The sequence below is a fragment of the Micromys minutus genome (assembly GCF_963924665.1).
Source record: "Micromys minutus genome assembly, chromosome: 1".
Lineage (NCBI taxonomy): Eukaryota > Metazoa > Chordata > Mammalia > Rodentia > Muridae > Micromys > Micromys minutus.
In genome coordinates, this window is record NC_137969.1 from 65,039,011 (window position 1) to 65,058,270 (window position 19,260).

General features: G+C 42.5%; 1 protein-coding gene across 1 annotated transcript; it reads left to right on the forward strand.

Annotated features, from left to right (window-relative positions):
- The first annotated feature begins 9,126 nt into the window (after window positions 1–9,126).
- HNRNPU (heterogeneous nuclear ribonucleoprotein U) lies at window positions 9,127–18,535 on the forward strand. The gene is made up of 14 exons (XM_080928048.1): window positions 9,127–10,981; window positions 11,793–11,904; window positions 11,993–12,066; window positions 13,887–14,026; window positions 14,241–14,340; window positions 14,719–14,831; window positions 15,314–15,577; window positions 15,711–15,830; window positions 16,214–16,342; window positions 16,430–16,598; window positions 16,847–17,101; window positions 17,251–17,432; window positions 17,646–17,717; window positions 18,167–18,535. Exons 1-14 carry the CDS (start codon window positions 10,369–10,371, stop codon window positions 18,218–18,220), a joined length of 2,397 nt encoding a protein of 798 aa, XP_080784174.1. The 5' UTR covers window positions 9,127–10,368; the 3' UTR covers window positions 18,221–18,535.
- The last annotated feature ends 725 nt before the right edge of the window (window positions 18,536–19,260 follow it).

A 19,260-nucleotide genomic window follows, 5' to 3' on the forward strand; every position in this document is an offset into this window, starting at 1 on the left:
CTCTCTCTCTCTCTCTCTCTCTCTCTCTCTCTCTCTCTCTCTCTCTCTCTCTCTCGCTAAAATCATAAGCCATGCATGTCACCATCACCAGGCCCAGACATATCTCTTTAATAAGATGGTATAACCAGAACCTGAAGATGTGACAAAGGGGGAAAATGAGAAATGAGCCCCACTTTGCAGCCCATCAAATCTCTCCCAGGAATGGAAGAAATCGCAGCCAATCTCTGATAGACTCAAGTCTGTGCCTAAAGCTTAACTGGCCTCCATCTCTCAACTTGTTACTTCTTGTCTTTCCCTGGAGGCAAGAAGATAAATTCCCTCTGCTCCTCCCAGGCAGGCAGGAATGAGGATTCTGTTTACAAAGTACTTAATTAGCTGGTGATATTACTCATCTTAATTTGAGAGAATTAGCTTCAAACTTACCCACTGTAGGACTACTGGTCTACCCTCTGCAATACAGGTCAAGTTCAGAGTTCAGTTGCTGATGAGGAAGAACAGAGCAACTAAATCTTCTAAACTCTTCTAAAGTGGGATTGCATTCTATGTTCTTTATACCCATCACCTGCCGCGCATGTCGTTCTGTTGGTCATTTCTCTATCCAGGCAGGAGTGGACAATCATACCAATTCATTCCCTTTACTAGGAAAAAAAAAAACTGTCTTACTTGATGGACAGTAGTGATGTTATCTTCAAGATTTAAAGCATAATAGTAAGGCTAGAGAGATGGCTCAGTAGTTAAGAGAATATACTGTTCTTCTAGAGGACTCAGGACCCACACTGGGCCGTTTACAACTGCCTGTAACTCCAGCTCCAGGGTAATTTGGCACCTCTGTTTGCATTTGCACTCATGTGCAATATGATAATTTATTTACTTATTTATTTAGAGACAGGTTTTCTCTGTGTATCCCTGCCAGTCCTTGAACTTAGTCTGTAAACCAGGCTGGCCTTGAACTCAGAGATCCACCTGCCTCTGCAAGTGCTGGGATTAAAGGCATGAGTCCTATTAAAGACACCACAGTCCTATTTATTTATTTTTGAGGCAGTATCTCTCTACATAATCCTGCCTGTCCTGAAATTTATTCTATAGACCAGGCTGGCCTTTTACTTACTGGGATTCTCCTGTCTTTGCCTCCCAAAGTGCTGAGGTTACAAACGTGTGCTATGACACCTGGTAAAAATATTTTATCTTAAATTTATGTGCATGAGTATTTTGCCTGCATGCATTAGTGTGTCATGTGTATCCAGGGCCCATAGAAGTCAGATCCCTGGAGTTACAGGCAGTTGTGAGACGTGGTGCTAGGAACTGAGTCTGAGTCCTTATAAGAGCAGCAAGTGCTCTTGACCATTGAGCCATCTCTCCAGACTGCCAGAAAATAAATCTCAAAGCATTCCACTGTTTTTAGAACTTTATCAGTATGTATGTATGTATGTATGTATGTATGTATGTATGTATGTATGTATTGAGACAGGTTTCACTATGTAACCCTAGCTGCCATGGAACTTACTACGTAGAGACCAGGCAGCCCTGGAACTCACAGAGATCCGTGTGCCTCTACCTTCTGGGTACTGGAATTAAAGATGTCTGCCACCATACCTGGCACACTCCTCTATCATTAAAAATAAATTTTCATTACATGTTTTAGTGTGTATGTCAATGTATATGTGGTGGCAAGCACTTTTACCCACTGAGACATCCTTCTGGAGGAAGGGATAACATCAAACACAAAAGCAGTGTGAGGCCTAGCCTCAGAAAATTTTAGTTTATATAATAGGGTACTATTCATATCTATACTTGCTAAGAATTTAATAGACAATACAGCTAGTGTCTTTGTTAGGGTCTGTATTGCTGAAAAAACACAATGACCAAAAGCACCTTGGGGAGGAAAGGGTTATCTCAGCTTACAGATGCAGTATATCATGAAGGGAAGTCAGGGCAAGAATTCATAACAGGAACCCAGAGGCAGGAACTGAAGAAGAGGCAAGAAAGCTGCTACTAGCTTGCTCAAAGTGTCTTGCTGAGCCTGCTTTCTTATATAACCCAGGGCACCCACCAATCCCCCTCTAGCCCACACTCATGTGGGAAGGGTCAGCCCACATCAATCAAGGACAGCCTGGTCTACAATGTGAGTTCCAGGACAGCCAGGGCTGACTTGCTTGCTGGGAATCTGAACAAAATAAAATTTGTTCAGCTGAGCCAAATTTTAGGGGAGCCAAGTTGAGCCTGGTGGCTCACACCTGTAATTCTGACACTTGGGAAGAATTGCCACAAATGTAAGGCTGACCTGGTTCAAGAGAGACTCTACCTAAAAACAAAACAAAACCAAGCAATCAAAAAGGTGTGTGTGTGTGTGTGTGCTCACACGTACACTGGGGGCAGGGAGGGGACTTGACAGGACATTCCCAGGAATGACATGTTGCTAAGGGCATCTCCTTCCACCCTAGTTCATGCATTTGTTCATCTGAATTTGGCATTTGTCTAGTGAAGGAGAGGGAAGGGCCCTGGTCAAAGGTGAATGCAAATGCATTAATTATCCTGAGACCAGAGTCTGGGAACTGCATGGCCCCTTCCCTGGTAAACACTGATGCATCACTCCAACAAAAGTGTTCACCCTCATCGTGACAGCAGCAACATCCAGAAAGTTGATCTAGATGCTTAGGCTTGCTCAGGATAGACAATCTTGTCAGGGTCTACCCCGGAGGTTCTCAAAAAACCCCAGGAAGCTTAAGCAATTTTTCTTCATAGCCTCTTCTCCTGTGTTAAGATCCATTTGTCCTGACTGTGGCCGTCGCTTCTCACTCCTCATAAGTTAAAGAACTTCCAGTGGTTATGTTAATGTTCTCTACAGGCTCAGGATTGAGAAAAGATCTCCTATGCACATATGTGTGTATAATTATAAAGGCAGTTTGTTAGGTTGGCATGTCTGTATGATGCTGGGGACATCTCAGTCCAAGGAGCTGGAACCAGAACCGGCAAGATGGCTTAGCTAATAAAGGCACTTGCCACTGAGCTTGACAACCTGAGTTTGATCCCCCAATCCCAAATCACGGAAGGAAAAAGGCAACTCTCTCAAAATGTCCTCTGCCCCTCTATACATATGCTGTGGTACACATTCACACACATGTTGTGGTACACATGAGCCCCCCCACCACGTGCTGTGGTACATATGAGCCCACACATATGCTGTGGCACACACAAACCCAAACATGCACACACATATGCTATAGTACACATGAGCCCCCCACACATGCACACACATATGCTGTGGTACATATGAGCTACCCCCCATATATACATATTTGCACACAACATAAATAAAATGTAATAATTCTTTTTTTTTTGAAGCTGGAACCCTAAAGCAGGAGTTCCGATAATGTAAGCTAGTTTGGTTCTGAAAACACCAAATCTTTTGTGAGTCCAGCTGAGAGGCTGGAGAAGCTGTGGACACTCAGAACAGCATGGGTTCAGGAGGAGCGGAACTCACACTTGACTTCCTCTTCACCTTCACCCTGGCCACAAGACTACATTTAGGGTAGGTCTTTCCCTTCTCCCTTTCAGTTGCTCTCCTAAAGAACAATACTTCTAGTTTTTTTAAAAATTAATTTCTTTTATTTATATGAGTACACTGTAGCTGTCTTCAGACACACCATAAGAAGACATCAGATCCATTATTGATGGTGTGAGCCACTATGTGGTTGCTGGGAATTGAAATCAGGACCTCTGGTTAGTGCTCTTAACCCCTGAGCCATCTCTCCAGGTACCCCCTCTCCTCTTTTTTGAGACAGAATCTCATGATCCCACTGCCTTCAAACTCCCTATGTAGCCAAAAATGACCCTGAATTTTTTCTGCTCCTTCTCGTCTCTACCTCCCAAGTCCCCGGGATTACAGGTGTCTGCCGCTCTGCCTGGTTAACTTGGGTGCTGCTGCTGAAATGTAAGGTTTCAAGCACCGAGGCAAAGCACTCTACCAACAGAGCTTCATCCCCAGCTCTCGGGTTGAACTTTTTGATACAGGAAATGGAACTTGAACACCTGATTTCACAGCTCAGCTTCATCACGTATTAACCTTAGGCCAGTATTTAAAACACACTGATTCTGTTTTCTGAAGTTTTTTTTTTTTTTTTTTGGTAAATTGAGGTTAATATTTCCCATCTTGCAAGACTGTCATGAAAAATCAGGGCTGTTTAGCGCAAAATGCCTGGCACAGTGGCTGGTACACAGCAGGTACTCAATTATACCAGGTAATAATTACAAATTAATCAACTTGGACAAAGCACTTACAAGTCATTTATATAGAGTGTTATAGGTGTGATTGGACGGAGCTTAAGAGAAGGAAGGATTCCCACAGGGGCAGAGTGTACTCAGTGTCTCAGCAATTAGGACAGAGTTCGATTTTACCCCTAAACCCCACGTAGCTTTTTTGTGTGAGTGAATTCAGCATGCTCAGCCACTGACCACCACCACTAGCCCCTCTCCCCCAGCTTTTGATGAAGGACTTACTTAACAAGCAGAATTCTGAATATTAAATAGTGAATACAGGATGTGATCTTGGCTAACTACTGCTTACTAGTGAATATCATACAATTGGCTTCATGAGGAGGGGTGTGAGGTCTGATTGGTGTTTGGTTTTGAGTGTGTGGATGTTCCTGTGGGGCAAACGTGTGTGCAAACCTACACCCTAAGAACCATGTAGCTGGTCAAGAAGTCTGGCTCTGTGTGGTTGTCTTCAGGTCTCATTGCATGTTAATTACAGCATGCCTCTCTCTCTAAAATACAAGCTGGCACTGTGTTACATCTGTTTTGGTTGCATACTATATGATATTGAACATACAGCAAATATCCAGTAAATACTTGTGTAACTTTAATTTTTTCAAAAACCTGTTTTTTTTTAAATTTTTTTTAAAGATTTATTTATTTTACGTGAATACACTGTAGCTGTCTCAGACACACCTGAAGAGAGCATCAGATCCCATCACAGATGGTTGTGAGCCACCATGTGGTTGCTGGGAATTGAACTCAGGACCTCTGGAAGAGCAGTCAGTGCTCTTAACTGCTGAGCCATCTCTCCAGTCCTCAAATGCCTATTTTTAATGGTGGGTTTTAAACACTTTAACCTCCCTTGTAGTCCACCACCTACTAGAGGTAGTGGGAAAGAAAGGATGCAGGGGAAGTGGACCTGTTTAAAAGGTTCTTTGGAGCAACTCCCGTCTGTGTTGTCTGGCAATCGGCAGTTCAGTTCACAGGTTAGCAGCGGCAGCTTGATCCACTCGAAAACACTTCGCTGATGCCAGGAGTGCAGTTTGGTAGAGTTGGGATAGCAAATAGGAATCAGCTGTTGTGGTACTTCCGAGCAGAGACAGCCAGGCCTCAGCCTTCAGCTCGAATCTGCAGGAGGGACCAGGGCCAACATGAACACCAGGAGAAGTTTTTAGCTGTGCCTCTCTCAGGGAAGTAAAGACCAGAGAAGGCTTGAGACCCACAAACACTGCACAGCTAGCTCTATAAGCAAGTCAAGCTCAGCCTCCACCCGTCCCCCAAGTTCTATTTATCCCTTCCAAGCATCACGTGTCCTCCACGTGCCTTGCTTTAGCATATGTGTCTGCTTCAGCTGACATCACTCTCCCAATCAGCCCAAGTCCAAGGCAGTGGCGAGAAGCTGTGGCACACCACCATAGGTTTTTTGGTGTGTTTCTATGAAGTTCAGAGAAAATGCCACTCAACTATGCAATGTAAGGCACACCAATACATGTGTGTTGTTACCAAAGAATCCTTCACCACACGTCCTTTCATGTGCTTGCTTTAGCAGAACACACTTTCACCTGTGTCTGCTTCACTGGAATGTTCCTTCACGAGTCTGCCTTTCACACCTGTGTCCATTTTAACCAAACGTTCCTTCACGTGTCTGTCCCAGCAACACACTGTCCAACCGACTTTCCAAAGAACCCTTAAGTTTCTTTTTCAAACTTGTTATACAAATAAATTGGAAATTGCAGACACATATACCTATTTGTCTATGGATCTGATACATTTTTATCCCCATTCCTGGGACCAGTTTTCCATGTAGCCTGTCAATTGAGTCATATCTAATTGCTGCTTGGCCTTTTGGCTAAAATCAAGCGTTGAGTCACAGCTAGACTATATATAGCTGTATCCTTGGTCTAACTGTTGTCCCAAGGAAGTCTATGAAGGAAATATCCTATTCTATGTTATATAGGCAACTGGCTATAAAGGATATTGAAAAGTGCTTAGAGTGACTAAAGAATGGATTTTTATTTTGTTTTCATTAAGTTAGACTTAGATAAACATGTGCCTAGTGGCTATTGCATTGGCTATTGTATTGGCCAACTCTTTACAGTCTCTCTTTGAGAAGTGGGGAGACAGGACCTCTTGTAGCCCAGACTAGTCTTAAACTCACTATGTAGGCTGGAGAGATGGCTCAGTGGTTAAGAGCACTGACTATTCTTCCAAAGGTCCTAAATTCAAATCATAGCAACCACATGGTGGCTCACAACCATCTGTGATGAGATTTGATGTCCTCTTCTGGTGTGTCTGAAGACAGCTACAGTGTACTTATACATGATAAAAAAAAATTTTTTTTAAAGTTGGTTACATTAAAAAAAAAAACTATGTATCTGAGGGTGCCTTCTACTTTTGGTCTACCTCTCAAGGGCTGGAGTTCTGCATGTGTGGCATCCTCCCCGGCTCTAGTTTCTTATGGTGGCCATCTCTTTTCTATACCACAATAATCTGGTAGATGACAGACATTTTTGACAGTGTTTTTAGTTGGAAGGCTTCTCTAAAAGTCTTACATCACTGTTTAAGAGAATATTCCTTTTCAAAGATTTTTATTTATGTGCACATGTGTGCACGTATGCCATGCATGTGAGTGCCTAGGGAGGCCAGAAAAGGATTTCAGATCATCTAGAGCTAGAGTTACAAGTGGCTGTGAGATGTTTAATGTGGGTGCTGAGAATTGAACCCGTGTCTTCTGGAAGCACACAATTGCTCTGCATTGCTGAGCTATTTCCCCCAAGCTGTCTCTTTTGCACCCACCTTTCCAATTCTTTACTCAGCCATTGGAAGCCAGAGGCAGGTGAATCGATATGAGTTTGAGGCCAACCTTGTCTACATAACTAGTTCCTGACCAACCACAATTACTCAATTAGATCCTGTGTGAAAAGCAAGCAAACACACACATATATGAACAGAGCTAGGATGTAGTTCAGTGGGAAGGCACAGGGCCCTAGGCTTGTTCTCTCATGTCATATATATCACATGTTTATTTCAATATGTGTGCATATTATTCATGTGTGTAAATGCATACACATAACATTTTTTTAATTATTGTAATTAAGTCACCTGGAACTCCTTCTGTAGACCAGGCTGACCTAGAACTCACAGAAGTCTACCTGCCTTTGTCTTCCAAGTTCTGGGATTAAAGGCATAACCATTTAGACTTTTTAATTGGTAAAATAAAATATGGAATTGCACCTATTTTTAAAAGGAAGATGATGGTTCTCTGAGCACTGAGATAAGCGTGGGCATGAGTGTCTCAGCCTCTTGGGCCATAGGATGAATAGGCTGGAGGAAATCTGCTGCCCCACTGAAATCTACAAATATGCAAACCTCTTGGATATGAAACTGTGGATCCTTCTACTGTGCATCTAAAATTATATTTTACATTCATCACTGCAACCAACAATGTTCTAAGGATGATAAATCTAGTATTAACTATATGAACCTCAGTTCTGTGGAATTTTGTAGCTATTTATCCCTGAATGGCTTCAAACTCACTAAGATCTGCCTGCCTCTGTCTCCTGAGTACTAGGATTAAAGGTGGGCACCACTACATCCAGCATCAGTTTCATTTTTACCAAGATTGATGGAGATTGTTAACATGTCACTGATATTTAAAAATGTACTGACAGTATATAGAATCATGATAATAAAATTTGATGCTGCCTGATTAAGAAACTAATAATCCAGTTTATGAACTTGTAATCTCCCTACAGGTATCTTCCATTTTTGAACAAGAGTTTAAATTCTAGTTTGTGGACATTATATCCTACGGATAAAGTGAGTTTTGGAGTAATTTTGGTAGCTGCCACCACCACCTTCATTAACTGGAGAATTACCAACACTACTATTTCATTGATTCCAACTCAAATCATTTCATAGATATTAATATTTCATGTTTACTCTTGATTCCATAGTTTTTAAGATAAAATGCTTTTTAATTTTTTCTGGATGTATGAGTGCTCTGTCTACATGTACATTTGCATGCCAGAAGAGAGAATATCAGATCACATTACAGATGGTTGTGAGCCACCATGTGGGGATGAGAATTGAACTCAGAACCTCTGGAAGAACTGCTAGTGTTCTTAACTGCTGAGCCATCTCACCAGCCCCCAGAATAAATGCTTTGTAAAAATGGTTGCAGCAGGGACCAGTGGAGCATGCTTTTAATTCCAGTACAGAGGAGGCATAGACAGGGGGACCTCAAGCCAGCTTTGGCTAGAGACCCTTAAAAAAGCAAATAAATAACAAATTATTTTATTAATTGGTTAAATTATATTGGACAAATAGGTTTCATTTCTGTACCTCTAAGCTTCAGATGAACAGGCAGAATACAGAGTCCACAGCTTTACTTCCAGAGCAACAGTAGGTATAGAACATACAGGGTCTCAGGTATCTCACACTGGCTTTGAACTCCCTCTGTACTGGGTGACACTGAATTTTACTTTACTGACTTACTGTTTTTTTTTTTTTTTTAAGTTGTTTTCAAGACAGTTTTTTCTTTTTTTAGTGTAGCCCTAGCTGTCCTGGAACTAGCTCTGTAGACCAGGTTGGATTTGGACTCAGAGGCCTGCCTCTGCTTCCTGCCTGAGTGCTGGAGTCAAACTTGTGTGCAACTACCACTTGCCTGGCTGACACTGATTTACTGAACATCTTGGCTGTATCTCCCAAGTACTGGAATTATACACATGTACAACCAAGCCTAGCTTGGGTACAGTCTACACAGGAAGCCCCCCCCAACCCGTGTAGAAATAAAATTCTCTATAGAAATTTCAAGAACATAACATTGTTAATAACAGAAAAAGACAATTGATTTATTTTTATTTTTTGAGATAGGGTCTGGTTTGTAACCCAAGGTAGCTGGAATTTACTAAGTAGCCCCTTTTATCTCCTAATATTCTGCCTCACTTGCTAAGTGATAAGGTCTACAGATGTTTTTTAAACTAAATCCCAGTCTTTTGTTATTATCAGTTTGTAGACAAGTCAGCATGTATACAAACATGTTTAGTGTCTGAAAAAACAGGGAGAGGATCAAAGTGCATAATCTAGCTGGGTGTTGTCCTCATCGGTAATTAAGGAAAGGGTCTCCAAACTGGAGGAGGATCAGACACTAGAGGGTCAGTGTGCAGGGGACAGAATAGTCCTGCAAGAGACCTGTCTTTATAATACTAAAGTACGAGTGGAAACTTCCATGCAAATCTAAGGCTTACTCTAGGGTCAGTTGTGCACAAGGCCCGCTCTATAAGCTGTGCAGCTCCGGGCAGTACAACAAGCCTCTTTCCCAGATCTTGCACCACTGCTTGGGAAAGAGACAAAAGAAAGGCTCTGGCCTCGCCCTTGTAGAACTTAAAATTAAGTCCGACTGTCAGGGCAGAACTTGAAAAATTTAAATCGCAACTAAGAGGAAAAACAAAAACCTTTGCATAACAATTGCCTGTGTGTGTTCTACAGAGCAGTAGTGGAAACTTGGAAGGGAGTTTTAAACCTAGGGCCGGAGGGACAGACCGCCCCCCCCGCCCCAAAAAACACCCCAAAAAACTAAATTAAGATGGAAGAAAGGAGGCTGCTCTGGAGTGGAAAATGCCAGGCGAGGACTGAAAGCGGGTGGAGAAGAGTCTCCTCCGGGATACAGAAGGCAGAGCGCCGGTGAAGCGCGACAACCCGAGAGCCGGAAAGGCCGGCGGCCACTGCGGCGGATCCGTTTAACCGAAAGGTGGCTTTCAAAGCCTCCATTTGCGCGGCAGGGCCCAGCGCGGAGGTCGCGCCGTGGGGGCGGGGCGGGGCCTGCGCGCGCAGCCGCCCTAGCCGGCTTCGCCTCGGTAAGGGGCGGGGCGCCTATATTACGTGCGCGGCACCGCCCCTGCGAGAGGACGTTGCGTGCTCGCTCGCGCCAGGCGAGTCTCCGCGTCTTGCCTCGCGAACTCGGTGAAAGGAATTGGCGCCGTTCGACACCAGGCGGGTCCGTTCTGCAGCAGCACTCAGCTATCTCCAGCCGCATCCGCCGCCCGGGCCGACCAGCAGCCGCCGCCACAGGCCGAGGGAGCCAGCAGTCAGCGGTGAACCGGGGGCCTCACCATGAGTTCTTCGCCTGTTAATGTCAAGAAGCTAAAGGTGTCGGAGCTGAAGGAGGAGCTCAAGAAGCGGCGCCTCTCCGACAAGGGCCTCAAGGCCGATCTCATGGATCGACTCCAGGCCGCGCTGGACAACGAAGCAGGAGGCCGCCCCGCCATGGAGCCCGGGAACGGCAGCCTCGACCTGGGTGGCGATGCGGCCGGGCGCTCGGGAGCAGGCCTAGAGCAAGAGGCCGCGGCCGGCGCCGAAGACGACGAGGAGGAGGAGGGCATTGCCGCTCTGGACGGCGACCAGATGGAGCTGGGCGAGGAGAACGGGGCGGCGGGGGCGGCTGACGCGGGCGCGATGGAGGAGGAGGAGGCGGCGTCGGAAGACGAGAACGGCGACGACCAGGGCTTCCAGGAGGGCGAGGACGAACTCGGCGACGAAGAGGAGGGCGCGGGCGACGAGAACGGCCACGGGGAGCAGCAGTCCCAACCGCCGGCGGCGGCGCAGCAGCCTTCCCAACAACGCGGGGCTGGCAAGGAGGCCGCGGGGAAAACCAGCGGCCCCACCTCGCTCTTCGCGGTGACGGTGGCGCCGCCTGGGGCGAGGCAGGGCCAACAGCAGGCGGGAGGTAAGAAGGCGGAAGGTGGCGGGTGAGTGTTGCGTTGTGGGTGCGCGTGGCTGTGGGGACCGTAACCCCGGCTGGCCGGGGCCCCTAGGGGGCGAACGCCGCGGGAGGTGGGGGCGGGGAAGCCCGGGGCCGCGGAGAGGCTCTACTCGTCATGTCGGCGGCGCCTCCATTATGTATGTTGGGCGCCGGAGGGGGGGAGAGCTGCAGCTGCCGCGGTGGGGGGGGGGGAGCTGAGGCGGGCAGGAGCGCGGGCCGCTGGGGCACTGCGTGCGCGCGGTCCGGGCACGTGGGGGGGGGGCCGAAGGTCCCGGAGCGGGCGGGCTTTGGCGGCTCAGCGCCACGGTATTGTGCAAGGAGCACAGGGGCTCGGTGTGACGTCACTTCCGGCGGGAGGCGCGGGGAGCGGGGCGGAAGCTCTGTACAATGCGGCGGCGGGGCACGCGGGCTCGGGTGGGGGAGGGGATGTGGCCCACGCTACCCCTCCCCCATCGCTGGAGCGCGGCAGGGCGCACGTGGGCCCGGGCGGTGTCGCGCTTTTTTTACTTCTTTAAAAATGTTTTCTGGAAGGTTGCGGTAGGCTGGCAAAATTCTTAACGTCTTTAGACTGCGTCACTGTCTCCAGTCCAATTTCAGACTGCTTCCCCCCCCCCCTTTTTTTTTTTTTTTTAAATTCTCATTTGGATTAAAAGGTTCCAGAACCAGTCTGAAAAAAAAATCAGTAACAGCTCTTAAAGCGCGAAACAGGAAAAAGGTGCTTTCTTCCATTAGTTTTCAGCCTGGTACTTTAAGGCCGTGTTCTGTGTCGTTCTAGGAGACGGCAAAACAGAACAGAAAGGCGGAGATAAAAAGAGAGGTGTTAAAAGACCGCGAGAAGATCATGGCCGAGGATATTTTGAGTATATTGAAGAAAACAAGTACAGCAGGTAGAGGATCCTAACCTAGTTTTCACTTGTCGCTCATTCTTTATACACGGTGGAAAAAGCTTTATCAGGAGACAATTCTGTCTTTCAGAGCCAAGTCTCCTCAGCCACCTGTTGAAGAAGAAGACGAACACTTCGATGACACAGTGGTTTGTCTTGATACTTGTAAGTGAAGCGGACTTTCCCGCTCTTTACTCGTTTCTAAGTGTAGTGTTATTTTGGTTTTAAGTGTTAGGAAAAGTGTGTTGATCTTAAAGTGGAGAAAACCAGCTAACTTGTTTTAAAGCAGGAAGGTGGTAGTAGCTTGTGTTCAGGCCTCCAGTAGTTTACGATTAATACGACTTCAGTTATATGATGATGGTTTACCAAGCTGTAGTGACTGGTAATTTTTTATGAGCAGGAGCTTCTCAGTACTTAGGGTTGTAAAACTAGATAATTTTTGTTCAGCTACCAGAAACTTGTTTTTAAAAAACCTGCCTGTAACACATCCTTAGATTATAATAAGATTTAATCATTTCTCTTGTGGAACTATATTAAGTGAGCTATTTGGGCTAGTTGAATACTTACTAATGATTTTCCCATTAGCACACAAGTGTATTCCCTATTCTAAGGATTGTAATATTACCTTTCAATAACTGCTCTTTTGTTCTCAATTCCAGTTCAGTAGCTGCTGCTTTAACATAAGTTGATTTCTTCCAAAGACCTGGGGCAGCAGCAGTGGGCTATCTGAGCCACTAGCTTTCTTCAGCAGCGAATGGTATCAATCAATGGCAGCGCTGTAAATATGCTACTTTACCCAGTTGGGTTGCAATTGAGTATGAGGAAGTATTGCAAGCCATGTAATGGGCCTTAGCTGTCAGATTTGTATTTTTATCCTTTAAAGAGGGCAGTTAGTAAGCAGAACAAAAGTACAAATAAGTGCTTAAATAGTTTCAGGGTTTCACTTGGTGGAGGGGTTCAAAGCTGGGATTCTTGACGTTTCCCTGTACAAGTTGTTTTCAGAGCCCTGAGAGTTAATTAAATGTAAAACTTGGCTGGTTTCTAACTACATACCATTCATAGTCAATTAAGTCTTGAAAGAAAGGAATAAACAACTGATTTGGAAGTTTTGTTCTTTACTGCAATGTAAAATACGTTGGAATTCACAAGGTAGTTATAGGTATGATTCAAGAGAACTGTAACATTGCTACTTGATGGAGTTTTGGATCCAGTCAGCTAATATTTTTTTGTTTTAAAACATCTTAATTCATAACAGCAGTCAGGATTTTTATGAACAGAGCTTAAGGAGATTATCTGCAGATGACCTCAATGAAAATCAACTGCTTTCTAATTTAATTTTAGTTGCTAAGTGAGAATTCTGAGAAGCTGCCAGTTAATGAGCTCTAGTCACTCAAAGATAGCTAGGGTAAAGATTGGATTTGTATAATCCAGACAATAACTAATTCCTAGTTGTGACACCTTTCCAGATTAGGTTAAAAAAAATCTTAAAAGGCTACACATTAACACTTAGACTGCCAGGTTTGTGGGTTCAAGTGACCAGTGTTCAGAGCTAAGGTTCTGGAATCCTGATGTTAGTTTAGAAAGCACAGAATCGGCAGCTCTTTGAGATATTTGGTGGCTTCCCTTCAGTTTTTAATTGTCACTGGTAATTCTACCTGGTTCTGGCATGCTTCATTTGATTTCCTGCTGTCCTCTACTGCTTGCCTCTAAAACAAGGTAAAGAGCAGAGCAGGTATGTATTAATGTTGCATTGTCTAAATCATTTAACTTTAAGCACTTCAAATTTTGGCTTTAATTGGAAGTTGGCTTTTTAGTACATAGTCAATGAGGACTGCCTTGGTGGGAGTGGGGCTTAAAATGAGAGTAGGAAGGAGAGCATGGTTTTAAAAATGATGCAGTAATAAACTAGATAGAGAAAAGGCTAAATTCTGTTTACAGAGCTGAAATAATTTGAATATCAAAAGAATACTTTGATATAATTTCAGATAATTGTGATCTGCATTTTAAAATATCAAGAGACCGTCTCAGTGCTTCTTCCCTTACTATGGAGAGTTTTGCTTTTCTTTGGGCCGGAGGAAGAGCTTCTTATGGTGTGTCAAAAGGCAAAGTCTGTTTTGAGATGAAGGTAAATGAATTTTGTGACTTTTGGAAACCTATTTGTATTCAGGTCAAGTAATTCTTTTCTCTGAAATAAAAGGGAATACTTAGCAAATGTTAAATTTTTTTTTATAAACAGTATACAGAGCTAGCCTAAGTTAGTCTAAATGAAGCTGTAGTTCAAAGCTATAGATTGTCTTTTGTGTTTTACACCTAAATCATGGCAGTTATTTGGTTTTTAGGTAACGGAGAAGATTCCAGTAAGACATTTATATACAAAAGATATTGATATACATGAAGTTCGGATTGGCTGGTCACTAACCACAAGTGGAATGTTGCTTGGTAAAGTTTACATTTGAATATATCATTCATTTAGGATCTGGTTACAGTATTACATGAGACATAGAGTGTATTGTAAGCCTAGACCTGACTTTTATTATACATTCAGTATTGCTATTTTAAAGTTATGTGCAGGCAAGTGTAGGCCTTTTTTTTTTCCTTTTGTAGGTTTATAGACAGTTGAAATACACTGCTTTTGACATAGATTGTCAGTTTAATGTATATATCCTACCTGACTTTGTCACTTAGGCATTTGTTATGGAGGCATGCTAGACTGTTGGGTGTATGCATGCTCACTGATTCTGTTAGCATAGATTTTCAATAGAGGTTATATGGGTCTTTGGACTGTGTAGATACCCATTTTTACAATTTTTTTTAAAGGTGAAGAAGAATTTTCTTACGGGTATTCTCTGAAAGGAATAAAAACCTGCAACTGCGAGACAGAAGATTATGGGGAGAAGTTTGATGAAAATGATGTGATTACATGCTTTGCTGTGAGTTGACCTGTAAATGTAATTAGCTATGTATATAAAAGATTCTTAACCAGTGTGGGTAACTATATGCAACTAGTTCTGAGTTAAAGGAGATGTTTGAGAAAAGCTCAGTGGTTGAGTTTGCTGTGAGTGTGTGAGGACCTGAGTTTGGATGCTTTCACTAATGTAAAGTCTTAGGATCTCTGGGAGGGAGGAAGCAGCAGCCAGTCTAGCTAAAGCTTCACGCTTCATCCAGCTTTAGTCACAGAAAGATACCTGATAGTGGAGTCCTGGCCACACCCAAAAAAAGCAGTTGAAATTGGGAAAATAAAAGAAAAAATGATCAGCCCTAAGAATCTAAGGCCTGATTCTTTAGACTTTGTTGTTTATAATCATTAGTTCTTAGCAGTTAGCTTAATGTGTTAGCAAGTGTGTCTTGAGTTGAGAGAGACCTTAACAGGTAAATAGTTTAAAAACTGATTTTAAAAAATTCCATTCAACAGAACTTTGAAACTGATGAAGTTGAACTTTCTTATGCGAAGAATGGACAAGATCTTGGTGTTGCCTTTAAGATTAGTAAGGAAGTTCTTGCTGACCGGCCACTATTCCCACATGTTCTCTGCCATAACTGCGCAGTTGAGTTTAATTTTGGTCAAAAGGAAAAGCCATACTTTCCAATACCTGAAGACTGTACTTTTATCCAAAACGTCCCCTTAGAGGACCGAGTCAGAGGACCAAAAGGACCTGAAGAGAAGAAGGATTGTGAAGTAAGTTGTTGACTGTGATGGTGCAGATGATGACATTGAGGAAGGGTAAAGGATGAGTAGATTATAGAGTTGTTAGTACTTACTGCTGAGAGATGAAGTAGTGATAATAGCATTTCCTTTTTTCTCACTGTAGGTTGTAATGATGATTGGCTTGCCAGGAGCTGGAAAAACTACCTGGGTTACTAAACATGCAGCTGAAAACCCTGGGAAATACAACATTCTTGGAACAAATACCATTATGGACAAAATGATGGTAACTAACTATTGAGATTGAAGTGTTAAGAAAGGGGTGGGGGAAGATCAAAGGGAGGGTACTTGCCTAGCACAACACTATACTCTGGCTTTAATCTTCAGCACTGTGACAAGTAATTGGGGTCAGAAAGTATCCTAGGTTACCATTGGCTTGGCCTGTGTCTTCATTAATACCTTAGGAAATTATTTTGGCTAGAAGAAAGTGGGAGTACTTAAGTTTATATATCTTCCAGTGACTGCTTTCCCTAAGTCCTTGACAGAAATTTAAAGAGCAGTGTTATGAAAGCTTTTTTTTTTTTTGTAACTATTGGAAGGATGCAATTGAATATTTATAAAATGATACCTGGTTTCTGTAATTCTAAGCCTTATATGATGTTTTGTTAGGTGGCAGGTTTTAAGAAGCAAATGGCAGATACTGGAAAACTGAACACACTGTTGCAGAGAGCCCCACAGTGTCTTGGCAAGTTTATCGAGATTGCTGCTCGCAAGAAGCGAAATTTTATTCTGGATCAGGTGAGCAGTAGTTGAGCAGTTAAAGAGGAATTAACTGATAATTGATAAGGTGTAAGATTAATATATCTTTAACATTTTCTTTTCAAGACAAATGTGTCTGCTGCTGCCCAGAGGAGAAAAATGTGCCTGTTTGCAGGCTTCCAACGAAAAGCTGTTGTAGTTTGCCCAAAAGATGAAGACTATAAGCAGAGAACACAGAAGAAAGCAGAAGTAGAGGGAAAAGACTTACCAGAACATGCTGTCCTCAAAATGAAAGGCATGAAATTCATTTTATTTTCACTGTCTTAAGTCTGGTTTGGTGATTTATACCTACAAAATGTCTTAGCACTTTTAGGGATTTTATTAATCAGGTAAATTAAAATGTATATAGTTACTCTATAAAGAATGTGACGAAGCTGTGACTAGGTACTGTGATAATTTAACAGAATTAAACATACTCAGAGTTAAAGTTTGTAAGATTTACATGTTTATAATGGTTTATAAGTTTGATTTTATTCTCTGTAGGAAACTTCACCCTTCCAGAAGTTGCAGAATGCTTTGATGAAATAACCTATGTTGAACTTCAGAAGGAGGAAGCCCAGAAGCTTTTGGAGCAATACAAAGAGGAAAGCAAAAAGGCACTGCCACCTGAAAAGAAGCAAAACACTGGCTCAAAGAAAAGCAATAAAAATAAGAGTGGCAAGAACCAGTTCAACAGAGGTGGTGGCCATAGAGGACGTGGAGGATTCAATATGCGGGGTGGCAATTTTAGAGGAGGAGGCAAGTTTATTTTTTTTTTAAGTTAAATATGCCATTTTAATTAATACACAATGAGGGAAGTATATGCTTAAAACTGGGTATTGCTTTTCATTAATGATAAGATATGACTATCTTGGCATGTGACTGCTATTAACCCTTCTTGCATTTAGCTCCTGGGAATCGTGGTGGATATAACAGAAGAGGCAATATGCCACAGAGAGGTGGTGGTGGTGGAAGTGGTGGAATTGGCTATCCATACCCGCGTGGCCCTGTTTTTCCTGGCCGAGGTGGTTACTCAAACAGAGGGAATTACAACCGAGGTGGAATGCCTAACAGAGGGAACTATAACCAGGTATTGACTTAATTTGCCCTGAAATGTGGATGAATGGATATTGGGAGTCTACCTGGGGGGTGATGACATAGCTGTGAAACAGCTTAGTGTATTGGGCTTTGCTTTTCAGGTCACTAACAAATGAGCTCAGGTGTGAGGGTTTGTGTATGCCCCTTCCCAAAAAAAGTCAACCAGCGCTTTACTTACAGATGTTTTGTTTTTAAACTTTCATAGAACTTCAGAGGACGAGGAAATAATCGTGGCTACAAAAATCAATCTCAGGGCTACAACCAGTGGCAGCAGGGTGTAAGTAGTTTCTTAAATGATTATATACATTGTAGTGTTTTTATGTTTACAAGATTCAGATGGAAGTTCTTACCTAGGGATATAAGAGTTTTACATTAATAGGACAAGGTGTCTATAAATTGTTATTGTTGTTACTGTAACCGTGGGTAGCCTGGAGGTTAACAGTTTTTAGATAAAGTAATGTTTAATATGGTTGGTTTACTACATGGTCATTTTCAATAGTTTTAATTACATAAACTAACCCAAGTCTTGTGTTTCCTTTTGTAATGTGTATTGGTAAATAATATGGGTAATTGGTAAATTAAAATTAAGTCTCTGATCTGATGTAGAAATTAAGTGATAAATTTGTTTCCAGCAATTACTCTGAATTAGATCATTGTCATTTCCTAAAAACAATTTGAGTGGCTTATTGATGTTTTTTTCTTTAAAAACAAAATTTTCTCTTACAGCAATTCTGGGGTCAGAAGCCATGGAGTCAGCATTATCACCAAGGATATTATTGAATACCCAAATAAAACGAACTGATACATATTTCTCCAAAACCTTCACAAGAAGTCGACTGTTTTCTTTAGTAGGCTAACTTTTTAAACATTCCACAAGAGGAAGTGCCTGCGGGTTCCTTTTTTAGAAGCTTTGTGGGTTGATTTTTTTTTTCTTTTCTTTTTTGTACATTTTTAATTGCAGTTTTAAAGTGAATCGTAAGAGAACCTCAGCATTGTGCACGATAAGAGAATGTGTCAGTATTTCAGGGTTCTACATTTTATCTGTAAAATGTGACTTTTTTTTTTATCACAACAAAAGTAAAATGTTGCTTTGTACCTGGTGTCTTTTATTAAGCATTTACTCCCCCATTTCTCACAGAGAATAACAGTCGGGAGTCATTGTCACAATGAAATAGCAATGTTAGCAACCAGATTCATGGAAGGACTAAGGGGTCCTCATGAATTGCATTAAGATTCTGTACTGCTCATAATACACTCCATCCTCTCTGTAGACTGCAGGGTGATAGTGGAGGGGTAATCTCTGACAAAAACGGGAAGGCTATTTGTTTTTTTTTCTGTTCAACAATGGAATTGGCATAATTGGGAATGAAGATAAAATTTGGAACCAAGATTGAGAAGATGGAGTGTATGTAGAAGGGCTGTTTAAAAATGTAAACTTGGTTGCATTATATGTGGAGGCTCAAACTTGTGAAGGTTAAATACCACAAATTTTTCCATTTGTTCTGCATTTTGATTCTGAAAAGAAAGCTGGCTTTGCCCATTTCTTATTAAAAAAACTTGTTGTAAATCCAGTTGTCTAATGGGATCTATATGAAGTTAGCTATGTCTGTATGCCCTTCTCCCACAAAATACTGTATTACTAGTGTGCTTGTAGTAGTTAACTCCACCATCTTTGTAAGCTAATGAAATTGTGAGTCACCCATTTATATCTTAATTTTTAATCATGTCAGTTCTTGAATGGGTATCTCCTTAGCCTGCTGATTTCTTTTTCTTTCTAAAGAAAGTGGGTGGAGAAATTTAATTTAGACGTTTGTTTGCAA

Bases quoted from the DNA above. Each gene is read 5' to 3' on its own strand.
- HNRNPU (XM_080928048.1), top strand. From the start codon at position 10,369: ATGAGTTCTTCGCCTGTTAATGTCAAGAAGCTAAAGGTGTCGGAGCTG. The intron at 14,832-15,313 runs GTGAGTTGACCT...TCCATTCAACAG, and splicing joins ATGTGATTACATGCTTTGCT to AACTTTGAAACTGATGAAGT. The intron at 15,831-16,213 runs GTAACTAACTAT...ATGTTTTGTTAG, and splicing joins CCATTATGGACAAAATGATG to GTGGCAGGTTTTAAGAAGCA.